The sequence below is a fragment of the Synchiropus splendidus genome, chromosome 5, assembly GCF_027744825.2.
Source record: "Synchiropus splendidus isolate RoL2022-P1 chromosome 5, RoL_Sspl_1.0, whole genome shotgun sequence".
NCBI classification, from domain to species: Eukaryota; Metazoa; Chordata; class Actinopteri; order Syngnathiformes; family Callionymidae; genus Synchiropus; species Synchiropus splendidus.
In genome coordinates, this window is record NC_071338.1 from 9,712,232 (window position 1) to 9,733,828 (window position 21,597).

The 21,597-nt window shown below is 43.9% G+C and overlaps 1 protein-coding gene across 2 annotated transcripts in view; it reads left to right on the forward strand.

Annotated features, from left to right (window-relative positions):
• LOC128759023 (zinc finger MIZ domain-containing protein 1-like) overlaps positions 1 to 21,576 on the forward strand; it is a 56,356-nt gene extending 34,780 nt beyond the window's left edge. Inside the window, exons 3-23 of one of the 2 annotated variants that reach the window (XM_053865609.1) lie at positions 4,072 to 4,189; positions 6,343 to 6,456; positions 7,353 to 7,458; positions 12,583 to 12,721; positions 13,003 to 13,117; positions 13,245 to 13,465; positions 13,572 to 13,773; positions 13,879 to 14,148; positions 14,220 to 14,411; positions 14,487 to 14,564; positions 14,640 to 14,808; positions 14,880 to 15,018; positions 15,103 to 15,313; positions 16,002 to 16,107; positions 16,174 to 16,334; positions 16,402 to 16,469; positions 16,551 to 16,619; positions 16,696 to 16,934; positions 17,008 to 17,171; positions 17,567 to 17,845; positions 17,923 to 21,576. In XM_053865609.1, coding sequence (XP_053721584.1) covers positions 4,121 to 4,189; positions 6,343 to 6,456; positions 7,353 to 7,458; positions 12,583 to 12,721; positions 13,003 to 13,117; positions 13,245 to 13,465; positions 13,572 to 13,773; positions 13,879 to 14,148; positions 14,220 to 14,411; positions 14,487 to 14,564; positions 14,640 to 14,808; positions 14,880 to 15,018; positions 15,103 to 15,313; positions 16,002 to 16,107; positions 16,174 to 16,334; positions 16,402 to 16,469; positions 16,551 to 16,619; positions 16,696 to 16,934; positions 17,008 to 17,171; positions 17,567 to 17,845; positions 17,923 to 18,030 — 3,219 coding nt within the window. In that variant the 5' untranslated portion in view covers positions 4,072 to 4,120 and the 3' untranslated portion in view covers positions 18,031 to 21,576. The remainder of the gene's footprint in view (positions 1 to 4,071; positions 4,190 to 6,342; positions 6,457 to 7,352; positions 7,459 to 12,582; positions 12,722 to 13,002; positions 13,118 to 13,244; positions 13,466 to 13,571; positions 13,774 to 13,878; positions 14,149 to 14,219; positions 14,412 to 14,486; positions 14,565 to 14,639; positions 14,809 to 14,879; positions 15,019 to 15,102; positions 15,314 to 16,001; positions 16,108 to 16,173; positions 16,335 to 16,401; positions 16,470 to 16,550; positions 16,620 to 16,695; positions 16,935 to 17,007; positions 17,172 to 17,566; positions 17,846 to 17,922) is intronic. The other variant, XM_053865611.1, reaches the window with a different exon arrangement.
• Positions 21,577 to 21,597: the final 21 nt, after the last annotated feature.

Consider the following 21,597-nt stretch of genomic DNA (forward strand, 5'->3'; position numbering starts at 1 on the left):
ACACCCTTGTTGTAACCTAAGGCGCATAAAACGTTTTTTTCCTGGGTTGAGCAAGCGATACTGTAAAAATGTCCTCGAATCATTTTACCAGACAGGTTCAAAATTATTTGATGACTGCAGTGAGCAATGAGAAAAGTTAGAGCCTTGGTTCCGAGCTGCTGCATGGCTTTCAGGTAGCATCCACAGCAAGAGGGTTGGTTAGAAGTGCAGCATGCTCCTACCCTGCCTTTACCTCATTTGTAATCATTTTTATTTGGTTATTTTGTTCCGCATTCTCCCTCAAGATAGGTCCGGTTGCTGCTCAGCTACCTGGGGAGAGTGGCAAGGGACACTCTGGAAAGGTGTCTGATCCATCACAGGGTACAAATCAACAGAAAACCATTAACTGAAGCTTGTGTCAACTAGCGAGAAAAAGGTCAAATACGACCACGCCACATTCAGTCGCAGCCTTTTGGAAGCATATCAGAAGCATCCTGTACTTATGTTGGTCCATCTCATTCCACATCATGGTGTGTCACCTGCTCTACTCTGTGCATTTTTGCATGCCTTTCATTGTGTTTATTTGTGAAAGTATGAAATAATAGGTCAAGGTTTTGAACTAGTTGAACAGCAACATACAGATGCTAAGACATTCCCCTTCCAGACGGTTGTTAGCTAATGCCATCGTCATTTTTATCACACATAATTCTTTGGTACATGCATAAATATGCTTTAAGTAAGTGCTACAAAAGCTTCAGCCTGCGCGGCCAAACTATATATTAGCTCATTAACCTCCAACAGATGACACACAAGGACCTTTAGCAGTGTGTGTTTGTGTGTACATGTCCCTGTGAGCTGCCAGGGTGATACTGATATCTCCACTCAGGCCACCTTGCTCTGTTTTAATAGTGTCAGCAGTACTGAGAGCTGTGGATTAGTGTGTGTGTGTGTGTATGTGCAAATGGGAGTAATTGTGCGAGTGGCTCACACAGCACTGCAGAGGTGTCGCACCCTGCGTCTTGTGTTGTTGTAAAGCATGTTAGGGCTAACTGAGAGTGTTGCGACATGGTGTCGCCTGAGTGGGATGAAGGGGTGATATCATCGTGGTCCTCAACGCATCCATACCCTTCATCCCAACATCCCATTCTACACATTTCTACACGCTTGCATCTATACACTTTTGGTCAGAGACTTAAAGTGGCAGAACTGATCTGAAGAATCTGATCGGAATTGTAACTGCTGTGTGTGATTTGAAGTGTTCAAGGTTGTGTAAAGCCCGGTCTGCTCTGCCTTGTAGAGACACAACTTTCAAAGTGGTGACACCGGGGGAAAGGAAAACATTGTTTTACGCCAGTGGTGGGTTGATAGTGTGGTGAAAAGCCCATTTGTAGAGATAGGTCTCATCTGTCAGCGAGGCAGCCATGCAGAGGCCTCCTGATTATAAAGAGATAATTTCTTCCAATCCTCCAACGGTGCCTCTTGGCTTCTCTGACACACTCCACTGCTTCTCGTGTGTGTTCCCCGCCTGCGACTCCTCTCCCGTTTCATTTTATTACAGCTCCCACTCCATCCATATATTCCAGCCCTCCCTTTCAATGGGGAAGGAAGACGAGTTTCCCTCTCCCCTTCCTCCTCTCTTCCGCCCCTACATGTGTCTTTTCTCCTGCAGGAATCTGCAGCTCTCAACTTGTTGTGTCGCGCCTGACATGCAATTTGCAGTAAATTAAGCTCAACCGACGCGTGCATCCAAAACCGTTTTCTCTTGTTCCCGCAAAGGGGTTGTTCATAACATCTAGCAGGCCGAAAAGAGCCATGCAAAGTCTTCATTGTAATCTGCCTTGATCCTCCACAAAAGATCAGCGTTTAATCAGGGCAAACAAATTCAGCTGAACTGCAGCGCCACATGATGACTGTTTTTTCTCTCAGAAGAACGTCAATATGTGCTTTCAGGAGCGAGAGCAGCCAAGAATACTAACACACTTGTGAGCAACCTGCGCTCTTTTATTTCCCTTCATTTTCCCTGCTTCTCAATGTTCTCCCAGACGCCGGGAGTGAAGGAAAGGGCAGCGGGGAACAGAGTCAGCGAGAGCAGGTCGACCCGCTCATCAATAACCACAAGGTCAGACAGCAGCACTGGGCTGAGTGCGCCCTGTTAGGAAGCAGCAGCTGAGGATTTGTTGGGCTTGTAAAGGCTTAAAGCAACACTGCGCAGTCTTCTTTGTGCCTCACGCCGGGACTGTGGAAGACCACGGAGCCACCTGCTGGTCACAGTGGTCCATTGTGCTGGGAAGCTGCACAGTACTGTGAATTCAGGCAGAAATTCAGACTTGTTCTATTAAGCTACACATTTATACACTGTCATTCTCAGGTTTAGAGATGACAATACCTCATCATCACAAAGAATATTTTCAAATTGCTTATCTGTTAAAACATAACATTTTTGTAAACGCAAACATAACGAGGTGGACAATGCTGTTATGAAACAAAAAAACATGTATATTTTTGAATTTTGAATATTTTTTTATCCCGTACTCCTGGTGACTAAGACATGCAGTCAAATTTCCTTCTTGTTTTTTTTTATTCATTTATTTCATCTTTTCCTGGTGTTCATTGAGACCAGGCTCAGAAAGAGGTTGCAACTCATGTTTTGTAAAATATCACTGATTGTCAGAATACAAAGCATAATACATGCACACAAGCAGGTTTTAGGAGGATATAGACCCCAGATACATCATTAAAAGCCAGGCTGGATGATACTGGATAATACTTTCTTTGTGTCACAACAAATTCACCATCCCTTAAATTGTGAAACGTCTTCCCATGCTAAAAATACATTGTAATTCCAATGCATCTGTGTGAACCTCCTCCTCCAAGAGGTGGCGGCAGCTGGTCCTAAATGTAGTGTGAGGGCTCTTGTGTTGTCTAGTGGACAAGATTACTGAGCTCAACATGAAATCCCGCTCAAGACTCCTCGGTGAGCAGTTTGCTTCAGCGTGCGGCCACTTTACTCTATTTAAGTCATTTCCCGCTCTTTGAATGTAATGGACCCTAATGGGAGGGAGTAAGTTGTTGGCGCAGTGGGACGCAGCACCAGGTTGCAAAGTGTGAGTCGTAGCAGGATCACCAGCGGTGTTCAACTTGAGGGCAGGATTTACAATTCCCTTTTCTCATGAGCACATTACTATTTACAAAATGAAACTCAGAATAGCATATCAATCCTGAAAAAGTATAGTGGTATTTAAATATGTTTTTAAATCTGCATGAAAATATGAAATATATTCAATGTTTTTTTTATTACACAGAACTGACTTAAACATCTTTAGAGATAATGTTGAAACTTGTTTAAACTTAAGTTAACTGGATGTAAGTTGGAAATTTTTACACAATAATATGGAAACGTGCTGTAAATACATGTAAATACCGAAACTAACACGTCATATAATGTGTGATCTTAACTCAGTGGCACTAGGGAAACATAGTACCAAAACAAATACACACTCTTGATTCTATTATCAATATGAGTTCCCAAGGCAAAGAGATGGACTTAAAGATCTTACAGCTAACTTGCACGTGGTTTCTTTCATACTGCCTTTTCATAATTAGAGTGATATTTATTGTTTACAAACATCAGCCCAGTCAAGATCCTGGTCCCTTTTCGTGGCTTGATCTTAATAAACGTGAATTCTGGTGCATGGCAATGTAGAAAAATAACAGCAATTGCTATAGGAACCCCCAAAATAAATATAGTTTTTGTCAGTGATAAAAATGTTCTTCACCTGTTCAGGAGTGAGACATTAACTTGTAGTGCTCCATCCAAGTGGGAGTGTTTCAGCTGCAGAATAGACCCTTCACTGTGCTGTGTGTCTCCAAGGGTGTCTGCAGGTCAAAGCAGCCATCAGACCTTGTTAAGAGTGTCACAGCAGCAAAGAGGAATGACATGGTTCTGGCCTTGTCCTGTACCTTTCGCCTGTCAAATCAATACCTTCCCGGAACTTTAAGCACACCAACATGTACTATATATTTCCAGAGATGAGAGTGGGAGCTGTGCGGTGTCAAGTGGCGATTTAACACTCATCTTTGTTTCTGTTGCAGCGCACTCCACTTTAATGGCGGGCAGGTAGAGACCAGAGGGACAATCAACATGAACTCAATTCCGTCGATGGACAGACACATCCAGCAGACCAACGATCGTCTGCTGTGTATCAAACAGGTCAGTCCGAGTGCCTGGTGTCTACCTGCTGATGCTTGTTTGCAGAAAACACTGTGCAAAAAGAAGCTACTTGAAAAGAAGCTAAAATAATTCAGCAGTTAAACCATTTTCTTTTCATTTATTTTGAAGGTTGGAGAAACTGCTATAAGCTGTTTTAGACAGCTCTTGGTGTCAATATTGATTGTGGGTAGTTTGGCATATGTAATACAGTTTAAGTGCATTTAAAAGACTCATTATTAAAAAGCCCCAAGAGTAGTATGCCGAGATGGTCACGGAGGAAGAAGTAAGTGGAGAATGGAATGAATGGAGCAGCAGAAATGCCGGTGTCAAGGATACGAACTGAACTTGTGAAGACGATGTTGAACTTTAGATATCCTCTTTAAAGAGTACTGAACTCCACTGAGAATACACCACCAGTAAATTGGAAACATGGTAATCTAATATATCTCCAGATGGAAGATTAACATTGGAAATGTTGCTACCAACACAAAATAAAGAAATGACATTCAGGACAAAGCAGTGCCGAATTTGCCTGATTTTTGTAAGTGAAGAGGAACTTCTCGCAGGATTGTTGTGAAATGGTTCAGTGCATCATTCCACCGCCCTGAGCCTTGTCAGCAGGTACCATTAAACCACGAGGGACTGTCCACATCCAGGCCCGTCCACCATCCCTCAGCAGGATCAAGGCATTGTGTGGTGCCATACTCGTGCCTTACGTTGCGGTCTGCCAGAGCTGTCCAAAGCTGTCTTCACATTGCTGTATTACGTTGTTGACTCAGCCTGACTGAGAGGCATCGGCATGAACGCCAACAATTGGGCAAAACAGCATTGTGTGTTGTAGTTTTGGCGTAAGCCACCCACTGGACACTAGTGGAATTACCTCGCACAAAGCATCTCTGATCACCCTCAGATCATCAACCTTGGGGGCCTTGCCTTGCGACAGTGTGGAGTGCAGTGCCTCAGGACGGTATTCAGAGATTTATCTGTCCAATGAGGAGCCTGCTAATGGAGGTCATATGCGCTACTGATTTTCCATTTAGACCAGGTCCTTCTTTCATGGCCAGAGGTGTTCAATCTTCACTGTTTGGGTTTTTGTTTGACCTAAATATCAGTAGTTTTTATTCCATCCATTATTTTCTGCAATGAGAAACGATTAAGTGTGACATTCTGAAATAACAACCGATTACATTTATACTGTCAATAGTTGTCACTCTCACTTTTGTATTCCAATTATACTAGTTCGGCCTTCATATTACTGCCTGTTAAATATTATGTTGTGACAACGCACTGATATGTTTTGCAATGAGCTGCTTTAGAAATGATGTTCATCAAATATGTATTTTGTGCAGTCAATATTTTCAGATGAATCTGTGCTTGTACAGTTATTAATTTACAGTAATCAAATGCAAGTAGAAAATACATGTTTACATATCGACTCAAAAGGCGAACATTTTCTGCAACGTTTGATTCAGCACAGTTCAAATTCTCAATACTTACTCTTTATTCAAACACATTTACTGTACTTGTTTGTGGGTTTTGCAAGTTTCTGTGAATCAGTGACATGCTGATTTTGTTTTTCGACCATGCCAAACTCAAACCGCAACAAAGCCAAACCAAGGGTGGTTGGATGAATACGCTGATCTTTTGAGTTCAAGGTTATTACACTGTTAAAATATTCATTCTGTTGGATCAAAGTAGTCAATAATCAATCGTCTTTCACTGATGTGGCTGCTTCATTTGTGATATGCTGACTGATAGTTGTCCAAAAACAGGCAACTGAAGAGGAGGAGAGAGACCAGAAACACACTTGTTTTCGCTCAGAATGCAATTTGTTGCTCAAGTTCATATGATGCTCTGTAAGGTTTTATGACCTTTATGCCCAATATTCAAATTATTTAGGTTATGTCTTGTCACACATGCCTTCCCCCTGACCCCCCTTCCTGGGCACACCAGTCCACCTGATCTCAAACACATATTTCGTCCCTTGTTTCTTCACTTAATAGCGGGCAACATAAGTGTGTGAAATCTACACCACTTTCCAATTTTTTGTCTTGTTAATTCAGTGGTGCATTCTCAATAGAGTTCAGTATGCTTACATGTCTTGACATGTTTGAGCTGAGATGTTTAATAAATATATTTTGTCTTTGCTGCAGCACTTACAAAACCCAGCTAATTTCCACACTGCGGCCACTGAGCTGCTGGATTGGTGCGGTGACCCCCGAGCCTTCCAGCGCCCCTTCGAGCAAAGTCTGATGGGATGTTTAACAGTAAGTCAGATGCTGCCCAAAGCTTGACTTCACTTTCTTTTTACACATAAGATCTGAGGTTTATCTCTGACTGTTGGTTCGTGCACGGAAGAGCTTCTCACCTGGACGTGGTGTGGTGTCTTCATTGTGTAAACTGCTAGTGAACATTTAAGTTCCCTATGTTAAGATATCCTCTTATTTAGAAGATGGAATACATTGGATTATTAGATCATTCAAACGCCTGAATTCAACCAGTGAAAAATTGTTGATCTAGATGGTACACTGGTTTTACTAAATAATAATGGGATAAACATTACATCTTTATTATTCACTGAGAGACCCTAAGCTTGTTTCCACCCATGAAAGTTTTTACCTTTTAAAATGTAAACAATTGTTTCTTTATGATGGGAGTTCTGTTCTTAATGTGTATTTGGTTTGAAAATATCAGAGGTACAGTGTGCTGTGAGTTTTTCTAGAATATATCAACAATAAATATGAATCTCTGTTCACTCTCTCAGCACAAAACTCTGAAAAGGCTTCTAAAATAAACTGCAGTTGAACTTGTTTTCATACTTAGACTTTCCATTTTTCTGAGCATTAAGCCCTCAATGTTTTGAGAATCATAATCTTTGTGATGACATGAATTAAGTTCTGCCTAACTGATCGGTGACCTTAAGTGGAAATAGCAACAAAAGTATTCATCTTTAAATCTTGCGATAGTTAGAATGAAGGTTGCTTGCTTAAAAAGTGAATCCATGAGGTGTATTTAAAATTTTACTCGGTAGTGTGATGACTTAATTGTTTTAAAGGTCGATTAAGTTCAGAGTAGTTTGCGGAGGCCTGCAGGGAGCGTTGTTAAACTCTGATTAAGCAACTCTTGTAGCAACTCAAGTCCTCACGTAATGTCTTGTATTCAGGTGGTGAGTCGTGTAGCAGCGCAACAGGGCTACGACTTGGACCTGGGATACCGGTTGCTGGCCGTGTGTGCTGCCAACAGGGACAAGTTTACACCAAAATCGGCAGGTAAGGACGGCCCTCACCTCCTGCATGAGTTTATAAAAAAACGACAGAAAAGGGACGCTAAATATGTCAGTATATTAGAATTTCAGATTTTACAAATGTTGCTTTAAACTTAATGATCGTTTCACGAGCCACTCGAGGTGTTAGGTAAAGCAGTAAATCAGCTCTGACATGCCATTGAAAGTGTGTCGGTTTGTAGTGCTGTTCCTCTGACATCATCAAAATTGAGCTGCGACCGAGCTGCGGAGCTGATATCAGCACAATAAAACCAATATCCTCCCTCTTATTCAGCTGGAACAGGTTGTAACGTTTGAAAGACTCCACCGCAAGAGAGCGTAAATTGCCAGAAAGAGCTTAGTCCTGCAAACAAAAACTGGTTTGACTCCCTGGACAGCGTGTTTCCAAATGAGTTTCATCTTGTTTGAAATCGACTTCATGGCCTTTTTTATGGAATGTGAGAAGTCTGTTCATTGGATTTCAGAGGTTTGTTGCTTGTTGTCTTGCACGCTGACCATAATGTTTGGAGGGGACAAAAGGGTGGGGGGTGTCTGCTCGTAGTGACCTCTTTTCCTGCGAGATTAGCCTGTTCAATTAATCTGAGATTACAAGGATGGCCAGGGTGAGCACTTGATGCAGCAGCCGCAGTCAACAAATTTCAACCAAATGATTCGTTATAATAATGCAAAATCAGAATTCAAGAAATTCAGTCCTGAAAAAAAAGGTTCCACATTCGAGTACTCCAAATTGTTCTCGCCTCACCAAGCACCTGGAATCCCTACAGAGTGAAAGGAGGCACCGACACCGAGGAGGAGGGGGAGCTTGGCTCATTCTCTCATGTGACAAGTGGCTGGTAAAAAAGCCATTCAGCAGATAATTGGTGGGGTTTAAGCTCGCTCCCTCTCTGTCTTTACACTTGCTCAAAATGTGCAGTTGTTTCAACAGCAGACTTGCAATTATCAGTATTTAAAAAGCAATTTAAACTACTGTCTCTGGCCCAGAACAAATCATTTCCTCACCTTGAATTCAAAAGTCATTTTTAAAACTTAATTTTTACACCACACGTATCTACACTACTGCGCTATTCTAACTTTTATTGATTACTGGAGGGCCCTATTATCGGCACACGAAATAAACAGGAAAAAAGTCCTCCAACGGAAAAGAAGGAAACGCACACGCTATGTATATCCGCTGTATATAGAAATGTTTTTAATCCGGGTTAGAGAGATGTTGTCGGTTTATAATGTAGTGACAGCCAGAAAAGTGTCCTGCTAGGATGTTGTTGTGAGGTGAGAAAAATGAGAGCGAGAACACAAAATAACGTTTCAAAAAGTTTGGGTTTAAAAAGGAGCAGAAGAAAAGAATTCTGTCAGCTTTGCTATTGGTTTAGTTTGTTAAACAAGGCTGCCTGATGGGACAAGTAACGCTGTTTACCACATTCAAAATATAGTTAAGAGTGCAACGTCAGAGAGAGACCTAGAAAGCTGGCTTGCTGTATGACGCATGCTCCATCAACAGTTTTTGCCACACTGTCAATGTAAAGTTTTTAAGTCAGTGGAGGAACATATTCATCATATTGTATTGAAAAATGAACATGAAAAACATGTTAAAGTATGAGAATAAAACCCAAGGGAGCCTGAAGGGAGCACTCACACAGCCGAAAGAAGAGTCAAGTTGATCCTCATCCCAGCAGAATCTTTAAATGCACGGACATTGACCCTGGTTTATTTAACTTTGGAATAATGGTGTTCTTAGTGATGATTATATTGCAAAGCGGGTTCCTACATCCTATGTATCCTGTCTCTGTGATGTATTCCAAATGTGTATATCGTAGAGCTGTAATAAATAGCTGCCAAAATAAGTGATGTGTCGGGGCTGATAACTGTTAAAGTTAACAGTCGACAAACACACCACGCCGTGGACACAGAATGCAAATGAAGCCTCATATGAAAGTCAAATCTGTTGTTCACTTCTCCTTTTCTGGTTTGAGGTGAAAGGTTCATGTCAGTGGTGTTCTTGAGTGTTGTCAGAGAGGCTCTAAATTTTTCACACTGACAGGCTGCATGCTGCATATCCAGTGGAGTCCTGCAGTCTGGAATGATTGATGCTTGAACTTGTCTTAGGATTACAAGTGAGCCGAGGGCTGCGTTCAGACAGGAGCGGAGATAAGAGCCGCTCAGGATGACTGTCGTGTATGTGATGTTGACGCTCTCCTGCTGCTTTGTCACTTAATCATCCAGTGCTGTGGGCTTCATGAAACCTGAATGTGAGTTTTCTATGATCACGTTTTCACTGCACAAGACTGTGAAACAGCCATAACTGATTGAGACAACGTGTGGCTTGAGGGCCTCGGGTGGACCTTCACCTGTATTTATCCCTTTGATGTTGTCGTGAAGCAGAGGAGGAGAATTTTAGTATTCACAATCTGGTTGCAGTACACAGTCCTATTGCTGTCCACAAGTAAATTTTTTTTATTTCCCATATAAATGAAAGACAAACTACTGAAGAAAATGTTTTTTTGTGTATTTTTGAATTTACATTGATAACATCATTCATTTTACTGTCCTTCATCGTGGGTGCTTAAGTTCTAACATGACATTGCACGATGCACCGCACCTGATAGTGATAGACTGAAAATTGTTCCCTGAAAGCAAGTTCATGCGCAATTAATCTGTTTGTGGATAGATTAATTATCTTTCTCTGTAATGAATTCATCCAAATGAATGTCTTCACATCCTTAATTAAACTATAATATCGCACTCACGTGTATCGGCTTCTCTATTCACTCTTTTCTGGTCATTGAGGAAACAGTTCATTGATATTAATGCTGATGTGCTCTGGTTCTTTTGTATTTTGAGCTAGTTAATGCACTCGAATGCGTCAAACCCTCCCAGAGGAGGAGGCTCAGATTCGCTTCATGAATCAGCCAGTGACCACTGTGACCACAATTCATTCTACGTCTTAACATAAAACAGGTTTTTGCGATCAGTGGGAGATTACGCCACTGGTGGTCACAATCTCTGGCCGCCCTCAATCTGTTCCTTAGTGCCTTACAAGACAAAACGATGTGGACATCAGACTTGTGGCGACAGGTTAGCGCACCTGATTTCACTGAGGCTGGCCCACAATGTATTTGTTTTATCTCTGTATAATTGTCAGACGACACACAGGGGACTCTGGTAGACAAATGGCATGTGATGTGGCGGTAAAGTCCGCCCTCCCTCTGCCCCCCTCTTCCTCATCTGCCTGTTAATTGCAGCGACTAGAGAAATCTTCCTGAGCTAAAGTCACTACCAAAGGCATCTGTAGCGCCATCATGGACTCATGGATTAGGGACAGCCCCCCTTTTGAGTTTTTAAGTTTGAGCGGCTGGCTGTTTCCTCCTTCGCCCCTCCCTCCCCTTCCATCCTAGTGAAGTGGCTGTGGTCGCCACTGTGTATTGTGGAATTGAGAGTCAGTGCATCAGTAGACAGAAAGGAAGATGCATCAATAGCAGACGCAGGCGTACGAGGTGAGAAAGCAGCATTTGGTTCCCTCTCTTCTGGCTGGTCGCACCACCCCCCTCTCCTCCCTCTTGAACCCCTTAGAGCAGCATTTGTGACTCCACCTTTCCGTACTCGTTGAGGCTCCATGTGGCAGTAAGTGCTCTCTGAATCGTTTTCCAGTTTATCCCTGTCGTTGTCTCTGGGGCATCTGGTGGCGAGTACAGCCGGGGCCCATTAGCAAGTGACTCCATCTGTGATTGGTTTTGCCTGTGAAACAGAGAGCAGCCATGAATAATTAATGTATTTTGTGCAGTCAGTCACTGGACATGAAGGGAGAGGAAAACTGTGGGAGGCATCTGGCCCAGACGCAGAGGGGAGGTGTTCTCAGGGAGAGAGAGTGAGAAGGAGTGAAACCAGCTCCTGATGTGTGCAGAGGTTTCGGTCTGCCTCCTTACTCTCTGCTCAGCCAGCAGAAAGCAGGTTTGTGATGCTGTGTGAATGGAGGGGCTTTGCTGTGGAGTTGACGTGTGCAGAGACTCACATGGAATGTCCTTTTTTAAACGGCGCACCCCTGCCCCCACCAGCACGACTTCCCAAACTAACAGTCTCTGACAGTATGACAGCGAGTGGCTCTCAGCAGCTGACTGCTGCGATTGACCCACTTCCAGCTCACACAGAAGGGGTCAAAATGGCCTTGATTATCTCTTGGAGTTGCACTGACCTACTTTAGGTGGCATTTTTAGCAAGACTTCATCACAGGCACTTCCCCAAAGCCCACCCAGCTGCTGCCAGGCTCCGCTACATAATTCTCAATTCACTAACTGCCATTTCAATAGGAAAAAGCAGCTGAAGCAGTCATTTACTCTGAATCAAAATTGAAGACCATCCAAGAAACACCCCACAATTTTATTATGGAAACATAAGCCACAGTCAACAGTGCTGACCGTTGTTTATTTTTGAGATTTCTTACAACAGTGATGAGTATTATGAGCTTTGTTAGTGCGACATGCTGCGCCTTGGTGTGTTGTCTGGTGGGGGAGCAGAATCCCTGCAAAGAGCATTGAACAACTGTCAGGGAAGGAGTGTGTGTCATTTGTCATGTCTCCCTGGGGCTTGATGGCAGTGAGTGGAACCTAAGCAGATGTGTTTACTGGCTCTCAACATGGCCTGACCACCAGGCTGTGCACCTGAGCACCAGAATATCAATATGAGTTGGACTGTTCAGGGCCCTCGGGAGCATCTGGCAATCAGGATAGTATCCTCTTCGATGGAGCTGACAGTGGCGCGATGGTGTCGGTGTGTGTGTTAATATTTGCTGATGTGGAAGATATCAGGGTGTTGGAGTGAAGAGGAGGTCGGCTCACAATGATTAATTGTTGCAAGAGAATGTGAGCTCATCCGAGGGAGTCGTTTCACTGCCCTGTAATGACTTCTTTCTTCTGCCATTAAAATGCAGCCTCATGGTGTCATGTGCTCAGTGATTCCTCACGAGTGATGAAGACATTTAAATTGAAGTGAATAAATCACAAACCTGGCTCTCTTTTTGCCATTTTCTGTTTGATAGTTCAAATACTGGATTGTCTTGAGGTCATTTCTTTTCTTATTTTGGTCACTGTTTACATGTTGTCTCTCATCTCTGCTGCAGCTCTACTCTCCTCTTGGTGTGAGGAGTTAGGACGTCTCCTGCTGCTCCGCCACCAAAAGAACAGGCAGAACGACACTCCGGGAAAAGTTCCCATGCAGCCCCCCTTGAACTCCATGAAGCCTGGAGGTCTCACACATGGGTCTGTATCACTTGTTTGAGGTGTTTTCGCAACGTGGCATTCCAGAAGCCTTGCAGGAGGCGTGTCGTGCAGACCTCTCACTGACCCTGACTTCAAAGTGATACCAGAAATGTCTTCTGCTGACAGACCCCTAACAGATCCATTGTCATTTTTAACTCTATACCAGGGCTCTACTAACAAGACTACCCATATATGCACTTAGAAGCTGCCCTGGATTCTTCCAAAATGGTGGCCACTTGAGTCATAATAAAGAGTGATGGATTTTGTTTCTTTTCTGGCAGAGATGGGTCTTTCCCCTATGACTCCATTCCTTGGCAGCAAAACACCAATCAGCCTCCCGGATCACTATCCGTGGTGACCACCGTCTGGGGTGTAACCAACACCTCCCAGAGCCAGGTGAGGTCATTTCTCAATGATGCATGTGCATGTGACTGATATTGTTTTCACCCCTTTGCTAGCCGAGCCGATGAATTTGGCTGGTAACATTTTGACATTAAAAGTCTCATTCTTCCCTCTTTACCAGGTTTTGGGGAACCCCATGGTCAACAACAATAATCCAATGAATCCCGTTGGCAATCCAATGGGCACTGGAATGACTGGCAATAATCCAGGGATGAATTCGCCACAATTCGCTGGTTCAAATCAGCAGCAGTTTCCGAGCAAAGGCAACCCAAACCAGGGGTACATGCAGCAGGGCATGTATGGGCGTCCCAACTACCCAGGCAGTGGAGGCTTTGGTGGCAAGTAAGTAGGGGATTCAAAGACAACTTTTCCTCCTGTCATGTAATAATGAGTGACTACTACTTGGGTTTTGTGTGATGACGATTGTGCCATCCCTCCTGTCTTGCAGCTATGCTGGGGGACAGCATCCAGGTCCAGGTGGGATGGGTATACCTGCTCACTCGCGCACTCCTTCTGACTTCACCCAGCCTGCCGCCGCGGCTGCCGCAGCCGCCGTTGCTGCTGCAGCTGCCACAGCCACTGCCACGGCCACAGCAACCGTTGCCGCTCTGCAGGAAACCCAGAACAAGGACATGAACCAGTACGGGCCGGTAAGTGTATCCGCAGTGGGGTCACTTCAACATTACACTCGTCTATACTGTTGATGCACCTCTCTTTCGTGATTTGGAAGCTAATGAAATCCTTTCATCGTCCAGATGAGTTCGTCCTTCCAGATGGGACCCAACCAGGCGTACAACAGCCAGTTCATCAACCAGCCAGGACCCCGTGGACCTCCATCCCACCCTGGCGGTATGGGACCTGGCATGAATGCTTCCAACATGAATGCACCTCCGATGGGAATGAACCAACCCAGAAATCAAAGCATGGGGCATTTTGGGCCTCATGGGCAGCAGAGGATGCCACAGCAGGTGTACACTGGACCCCGGCCACAGAGCATTGGCATGAAGCGACCGCATATGGCAGAGGTGGGTCCGGGACAATGGTACTTCTTCAACATTGATTGCTTTGATGGATGCTAACCCTCTTGTTTCTGCAGCCTCAGCCAAACTACGGTGGGCAACAGTATGGACCAAACAGTCAGTTTCCCAACCACCAGGGCCAGTATCCCGCGTCCAACCCTTCGCGGTCTCTTCCGTCCAACAACTACCCCAGTCAGAGGATACCAGGACAGCAGCAGCTACAGGGCCAGTTTCCACCAGCCAGTGGGCCCATGGGCCAGTTTTACAAGGTGCAGCACGAGAACAATTTGGATTTGATATTTGCCTCGTGAGTGTTTTTTTTAACATGTTTTTTCCAATTACAGCAAGAGCCTTCCTTTAATGGCCAAACCAACAACTTCTCGGGCAGCAGTTACCAGTATAACCAGACAAACATGAACGGGGTACGTCAAAGTTCTCACTCATTATCATCATCAAATCTTTTTGGTTTGATTCTTGATAACGCCTTTTCTGCCCAGCCTCCCAGACCTGTGGGCAACTACCCCCATTCTCCTGTGCCTGGCAACCCTACGCCCCCAATGACACCAGGAAACAACATACCTCCGTACCTGTCGCCGAGCCAGGACATGAAACCTCCGTTCCCTCCGGACATAAAACCAAATATGTCCACGCTGCCTCCACCACCAGGTAGGTCGACTTCTTCCATGAGAGGCTGTCCTCTTTCTCGATCATGTAACACCTTGTCCTTTCTACGACAGCAAACAATGAAGAGCTGAGGTTGACGTTTCCAGTCCGCGACGGCGTCGTTCTAGAGCCCTTCCGACTGGAGCACAATCTGGCTGTCAGCAACCACGTCTTCCACCTACGACCCTCGGTGCACCAAACACTAATGTGGAGGTAACAAGACACAATACCAAACTGTGTTTCCTCAGTTCTTAAGAGGACATCCTGTACATATGACATTTCGTCCACTGACTCTAGATCGGACCTCGAGCTGCAGTTCAAGTGTTACCACCACGAAGACCGTCAGATGAACACTAACTGGCCAGCGTCGGTGCAGGTCAGCGTGAACGCCACTCCGCTCACCATCGAGCGCGGCGACAACAAGACCTCCCACAAACCGCTGCACTTGAAACATGTCTGCCAACCCGGGAGGAACACGATACAGATCACAGTGACTGCCTGCTGCTGTGTGAGTACAACGTGGGATTAAAGAAAGAATTTGAAAAGCCGAGCTCTTTTTCAATGCATATGTGTTTGCAATATTAATAGGGCATCAACCATACAGAAAAATTGATACCTTCTATGAGTGCTGTTTCGATGAACTGTAAAAGTACTGCAATCCATTTTCCTTCACTGTGCTCCCGGGTCAGTTGGGGCCCCTCACCCTCGCTCTGTCACAGTTACGTCCTACTCAATCCACCAAAAGGCAAAGTCTTGAACACAGTCGAAGTCATGGGCAGAACATTCATTTACCAAGCTGCCACTTGCTTAATGGGAAATATGAATCTGATTGTGATGTTATCTTTTAATTCATGGATGCTTCATTGAACACTCCTCCTCATAATACTATAAATGACTTAATTAAAACTTGATGAAACACAAACATTCAGCCACTTTCCATCGACTCTCCTCCAGGGACATTTTTACCCCTGTTTGTAAATGTGTAATTGCTGACTTCATCAATCCCTGTTTGCTTAGCCAAAAAACAGGCATCTTTATTGGTGACCATGTCAAAATGTTCAGATTTTTTTTGTGCCACATAAAATGACTTAGTTGGCCAGATTTGGCTCCGGGCCTTCAGTTTGACTCGGGAGTGCAGCACACACTTTCTGTGCAGACGTTTGTGTTCATGTTCCATGTGCATGTTTCTCTTGCAGTCGCACCTCTTTGTCCTGCAGCTGGTCCACAGGCCATCCGTCCGCTCCGTCCTGCAGGGTTTACTCAAAAAGAGGCTCCTGCCAGCAGAGCACTGCATCACCAAAGGTAGGCATCGAAGATCTTTGACTCTGTGACTTGATTCTTAGCACATGCCTTTCTTTCTTCATCAAGTTAAGCGGAATTTCAGCAGTGTAGCAGCCTCCTCTGGGAACGCAGGGATGAACGGTGAAGACGGTGTTGAGCAGACAGCCATCAAGGTCTCTCTAAAATGTCCGATCACGTTCCGACGAATACAACTCCCGGCGAGAGGCCATGACTGCAAGCACGTCCAGGTGAATATGATAGAACTATGGCAGGGTTTGAAGTCAGGATATTGGCATAACACGATTTCATGTGCAGTGTTTTGATCTGGAGTCGTACCTACAACTGAACTGTGAGCGAGGGACGTGGCGATGTCCAGTCTGCAAGTGAGTGCAGTCATTTAAAGCAAAAACAAGAGCCGTAATTCTTGTTTGGCGCTAAGCTTTTTTCATTTCCCGCCTCTGCAGTAAAACCGCCTTATTGGAAGGACTGGAGGTGGACCAGTATATGTGGGGGATCCTGAACGCCATTCAAAAGTGAGTGGGCATCAGACTACTTGCCAGAGAGCTGAAAAAAAAGCAACTGTGTCTTGACGCTCCATTTGGTCTTCAGCTCTGAGTTCGAGGAGGTGAACATTGACCCCACATGTAGCTGGCGGCCGGTGGCCATCAAGTCAGAAGTTCACATCAAGGAAGATCCAGACGGACCGCTGGCCAAGAGGGTCAAAACCATGAGTCCAAGTCAGATGGTCCTGCCCAATGTGATGGACATGATTGCTCAGCTCGGCCCTGGGCCTTCGCCCTACCCATCGTCCCAGCAGGGGGGCAACAATAGTGAGTTTAGTAGTCCAGGTGAGTGCGGAGGGCCACCACCGCAACACACAGAGATCACACGGTGTGTTTAACTCTTTATTTTCTGTTCCAGGGAACAACTTCCAAGGTTCAGGCAGCTTTGACTTCCCTCATGGGACTCCTGGTGGAACATCTATGAATGACTTCATGCATGGTCCCCAACTTTCTCACCCGCCAGATGTGTCTAACAGCTTGATGAGTTTGGAGAAGCCTCTCTCACACAACATGCCTGATATGGTAAGGAAATCTGTCATATCAAGCCATGAAAATACACCCAATATTTCAATAGTCTGTTTTGTTTTTTTTTGTATTTCTGGCACAAACATGCCTGGACATCTAGATTTTCTTTTTATATTAACCAAGTTATTATCTGACTACTCTGCAGATTTATTTAGACAAGATTTTTCAGTTTAGTTTCAGTTTCAAAAGTTAACTAAATGTAACCAAAAGAAGTAAGTGTGAAGAAGTTAAAATATGCATATATGAACAGTATGTTGTTTTTTTTTATCTTACTAATATAACTGTACTTAATTTTGTAATACGATCGAATTGAAATGGCCCAGTTAACTGGTCAAGAGTGTTTTATTTAAGCGGTTTGTTAAGATGTATTTGTCTGGTCTGTCTTGCTCCAGATGCCTCACTCGGCCACCGGTGAGCAGTCACATGGGCCACTGCAGCAGAACTTGCGTGGGTCTCCGCTCCCTGGAGGCCAACCAGGACACCAGCTCCACCACGGCGGACCCCCTGCACCCTCACGCCAACCTCCACCTTCTTCACAACAACAGCAACCACAACAGCAGCAGCAGCAGCAGCAGCCGTGTAACAGCCACCCTCAAGGTGACCTGACTTTTAACCCCTCCAGTGGTTTGGACAGCCAGGCAGTATCAGATATGCCTGAGCCATCCTTGGACGTGAGTCACGACTTCTGAAAGATATTCATCACCTCAAAAAAAAAAAAACATGTCCTGATGGTTCTCTTCTTCTGCAGCTTCTTCCAGATTTGGTAAACCCAGACGAGCTGCTGTCCTACCTGGACCCCCCGGACCTTCCCAGCAATAGCAACGATGACCTTTTATCACTCTTTGAGAACAACTGAGGCATTTCAGACGTTGACTTTTGCTGACTGCCGGGTGTTTTCCACTCAGTACTTGACTCTCAAAAATGCACTCTTCCTCTCGAACAGCCGCCCTCTCTCAGACCAGAAGCGGGTTGGATGGGTTTTGTCCCCACACTCTTGCACCCGTGGCTTTACCTTTAAATTGAGCAGCTATCTTGATTCTTTTCTACCCCACCCACAGGTAATGCGGGCAGGTTACAACGACCTTGTAGCATTTTCATTGGTGTTCCTTTTGGAAAAGGATTTACTGTAACAAACTGACTGAACAACCCTGCACTGCGTGCCACTGACCATCAGGTCCGTCCAGACCCGTCTCGCTGTCTTGTCCAACAGATCATGTTAAAGCACAAGAGATTTCGGAAATGCAAAAAAAAAGTTTTCAACTGAAGATATCAGTTACCTGATGTTTGCTAATGTTTTGGTTAGTGGGCCTGGATGCCTCCAACTCTGAGTGGCAAAGGTGACAGGAGAATTCATCTGCGATGAACTGATGCATGATGCCACCCACATCAAGCTGTTTTCTACACTCACTGGTGTTTCCTTTACTGAATGTTTAATAATATGATGCAAGGATGTCTTTGTCATGACAAACAATTTGTTCGTAATATGCAAGTCTAGGGCCCATTGCCAAACTTTTTGAATGTCCGAATCGTATCAACCTGCCATCATCACATTTTTATTCGTATTTCCCCCTTTAAAGTTCAATTCTCAAGTCATGGAAATCCGCGGACTTAGAAGCTGCCAATGATTTCATAACAATGTTATGAATATTCAAACGACCGTGCTGTTATGACAGGATACAGCGATCGCTCATGTTGTACACCAAAAACCACTTTCAGGAACTGCTATGAAACACAGTTGCGACTGGAGGTTTAGGTCATTTAAGGCATCAACAAGTTACTTTATATCTATCCTGAGTATGCAGTCTTTCTGTGACTGCAACAGTCTTCTCCGGAGAAACCAGGCGCTTCCTCTTTCAGTTTCCCCTTGATGCACTGGTATTGGTATTAGAAGGTCCTGTGTGCTGCTACCTGGTGTGTGGAGTTCAAGGCCCATGGGCCTCTTCCAGACCTCATCGAAGGCCTGCACTCCTTTCATGCGAGCCCCATAATGCACTGCAACAGTTGAAAATCTTAAAACTGTCCGTTTAGTTGTAGCCAAAGAATACATCAAATTGAAACTTGACGATTCAAGTTAATGTTAATCCTATTTAATGGCTGAAGCCCCAATTACACCAGATGGGTTAGGAGTGTTTACGTTCCATCGGTAGCTCGGTGAAAGCAGCGAGTTGAGTTTGGTTTAAACACAAACCACTCGCCGCCCATAAATACTCTCGAGCGGTATGATGCTGTAATACCAATATAAGTCAGGAGAATAGGAGGTTATAAGCAGAGTTTTTTAAGCTTAAAGTGTCAGACATTTTAGTCATTTGAAACTTCTTCTCTTCCTTGGTTGAACGAAAGATGTTGCTCTTTTGTTGAAGAAGAGCTGAAGGAGGGATGGTTTTGTTCCTGTGCCTGACCTTCTGTACTTAATTTATGCATTCGTGCTCCTCCTCTTCTTCTTCTTCTTAGGCTCCACCTACTGAAAAATGGTTGCTTATCTGCCACTGTGATGCACTGCTAACACATCCGGTGTAAATTGGGCTTCGGGTTCGTATTTTGCTTTTTAGTTTGATCCTTCAAATGAGTCCTTACCGCCACCTTAGTTCTCCTCGTGATGCCTGACTCATCAGATCTTGCAAAAGCAAAATATCATTTTAGATCTCCTGAATAAATTTCATGGTGTGACAGACTGGGCCTGAACTACCACTACTTCCAAAGAGTTCCCGTCGAGTCAGTGAAGTGTATGTACGAACCAAGCCGTCCACTCCTTCTCCTTCCTGTAGTCTATGCACATTTTTGATCATTCCGTCCCACTCATTTGAGTTTCAGGAACCAAGGGTCGTGTCATGAAACCAACTCTGGACTCTCAAGAATGAGAGTCAAACAGCATCTACCTCCTGAAACATCTACCATACTTTTTTTTTTCCACCAGCCAAAATTTTCTACAGCCCAGAGTCACCTTGGACAAGTTTTTCTCGCTCTTCCGCCATTTACTGCTTCAGACGTTAGCAGGCTGTCCCCAGGTTTGCTTTGTTGTGTTTGTCGGTTTAATGTGCTCCCATCAGTATTCGGTGTGTCTGTCTGCTCTTGGTGATGTCATTTTTCGGAATCACTTTGTGTCTAACAGTGTGGTTTGTTCACCACCAACATGGAAGGGATAATACTGACCTCAACAAGTGTATCATGTACTTCTTTGTGTTGGACTTTGACATTATCTGTCCAGCGTAGCTGGCATGACATCACGAAGGAACTTGTTTGTGTGTGTGTGTGTGTGTGTGTTTCTGCATGTTTGTGCTGCACTATTGGTTTAAGAACATTTGCAGCATTTGTTTCTCGACTCACTTTTTACAAGTGCTGTTAAGTATGCAAATTATTTTTGAAGTAACGCTATTGTACCATAAATATCATTGTGAATATTTTTCTATCTTTTTTTTTTCTTTTTTGGTCCCCATTTCTCCAACGTCATGCTCCTTCTAACCCACAAGCTCTGCCAAGCGTTTGAACCGAAACTGGGATGAAAATGAATGTGTGATTTTAATACCTGAGATTTGTGAATATCATCATTGTCGATACACAGTGATGTTGAAGTAAATATCACCAGAGTATATAAATGAAATCCATGATATTGTTTATATTTTGTCATTAAATGTTTTTTTAAGAAAAAGATCATCTATAGCTTTTATCCCATTTTTTTAGTTGTAAGATGTTCAACTCCACTTTTATGCAAAGCATTGTTTTATTCATTTGTTGCTGCCCAATTTGTCCTATTGAAGTATTGAAATCATCAAGTTTGTCAATTTTTTTTCTAATACACTGCCATTATAAATATGTATATATACAACACAGTATATATATATGCGTTGTGAGACTTCTGCAAGCTTTTTTGTGTTTATCGATATGCCGGAGCACAACCACAAAAGGGCCGTTTCTCTTCAGGTTTTTTCTCAAATGATCCAGAGCGTACGTCAACGTTTTCGGCCAAATCTGGAGTTTGTATATATGTAAACGTTGTAGAAAAGATTAGATGTTTTCCCTGGAAATGTGCATTGTTTCTTCAGAAGTATAATAAAAAAGACCCTGTAATCCCTCAACTGGAAGTGACTGAATATGCAAACTGACATCATTCAACAAATTATTGTACCATAATTTGACACTTTTCTGAGACAAACTGCTTGGTGCTCACATAAAACCTGAAGAGAAAAATCACAAAAACAGAGCAGAAGATTGTAGTTCAGTTTTGCTATCAGATAGAAACTGGTAGTATGTTCATACGATGTGGCCATTGTTTCTCTGTCTGTACATTGTATGTACAATTATTTCATATTCGACTGGTCAAAAAAATAAGACAACTTGTGACTTTCGTCTTGCTGAACGTACTGTAGTTAGATGCTGTGTCATCATAATATTTATCTAATAAATATGTATTGAGTTAATTCGTATG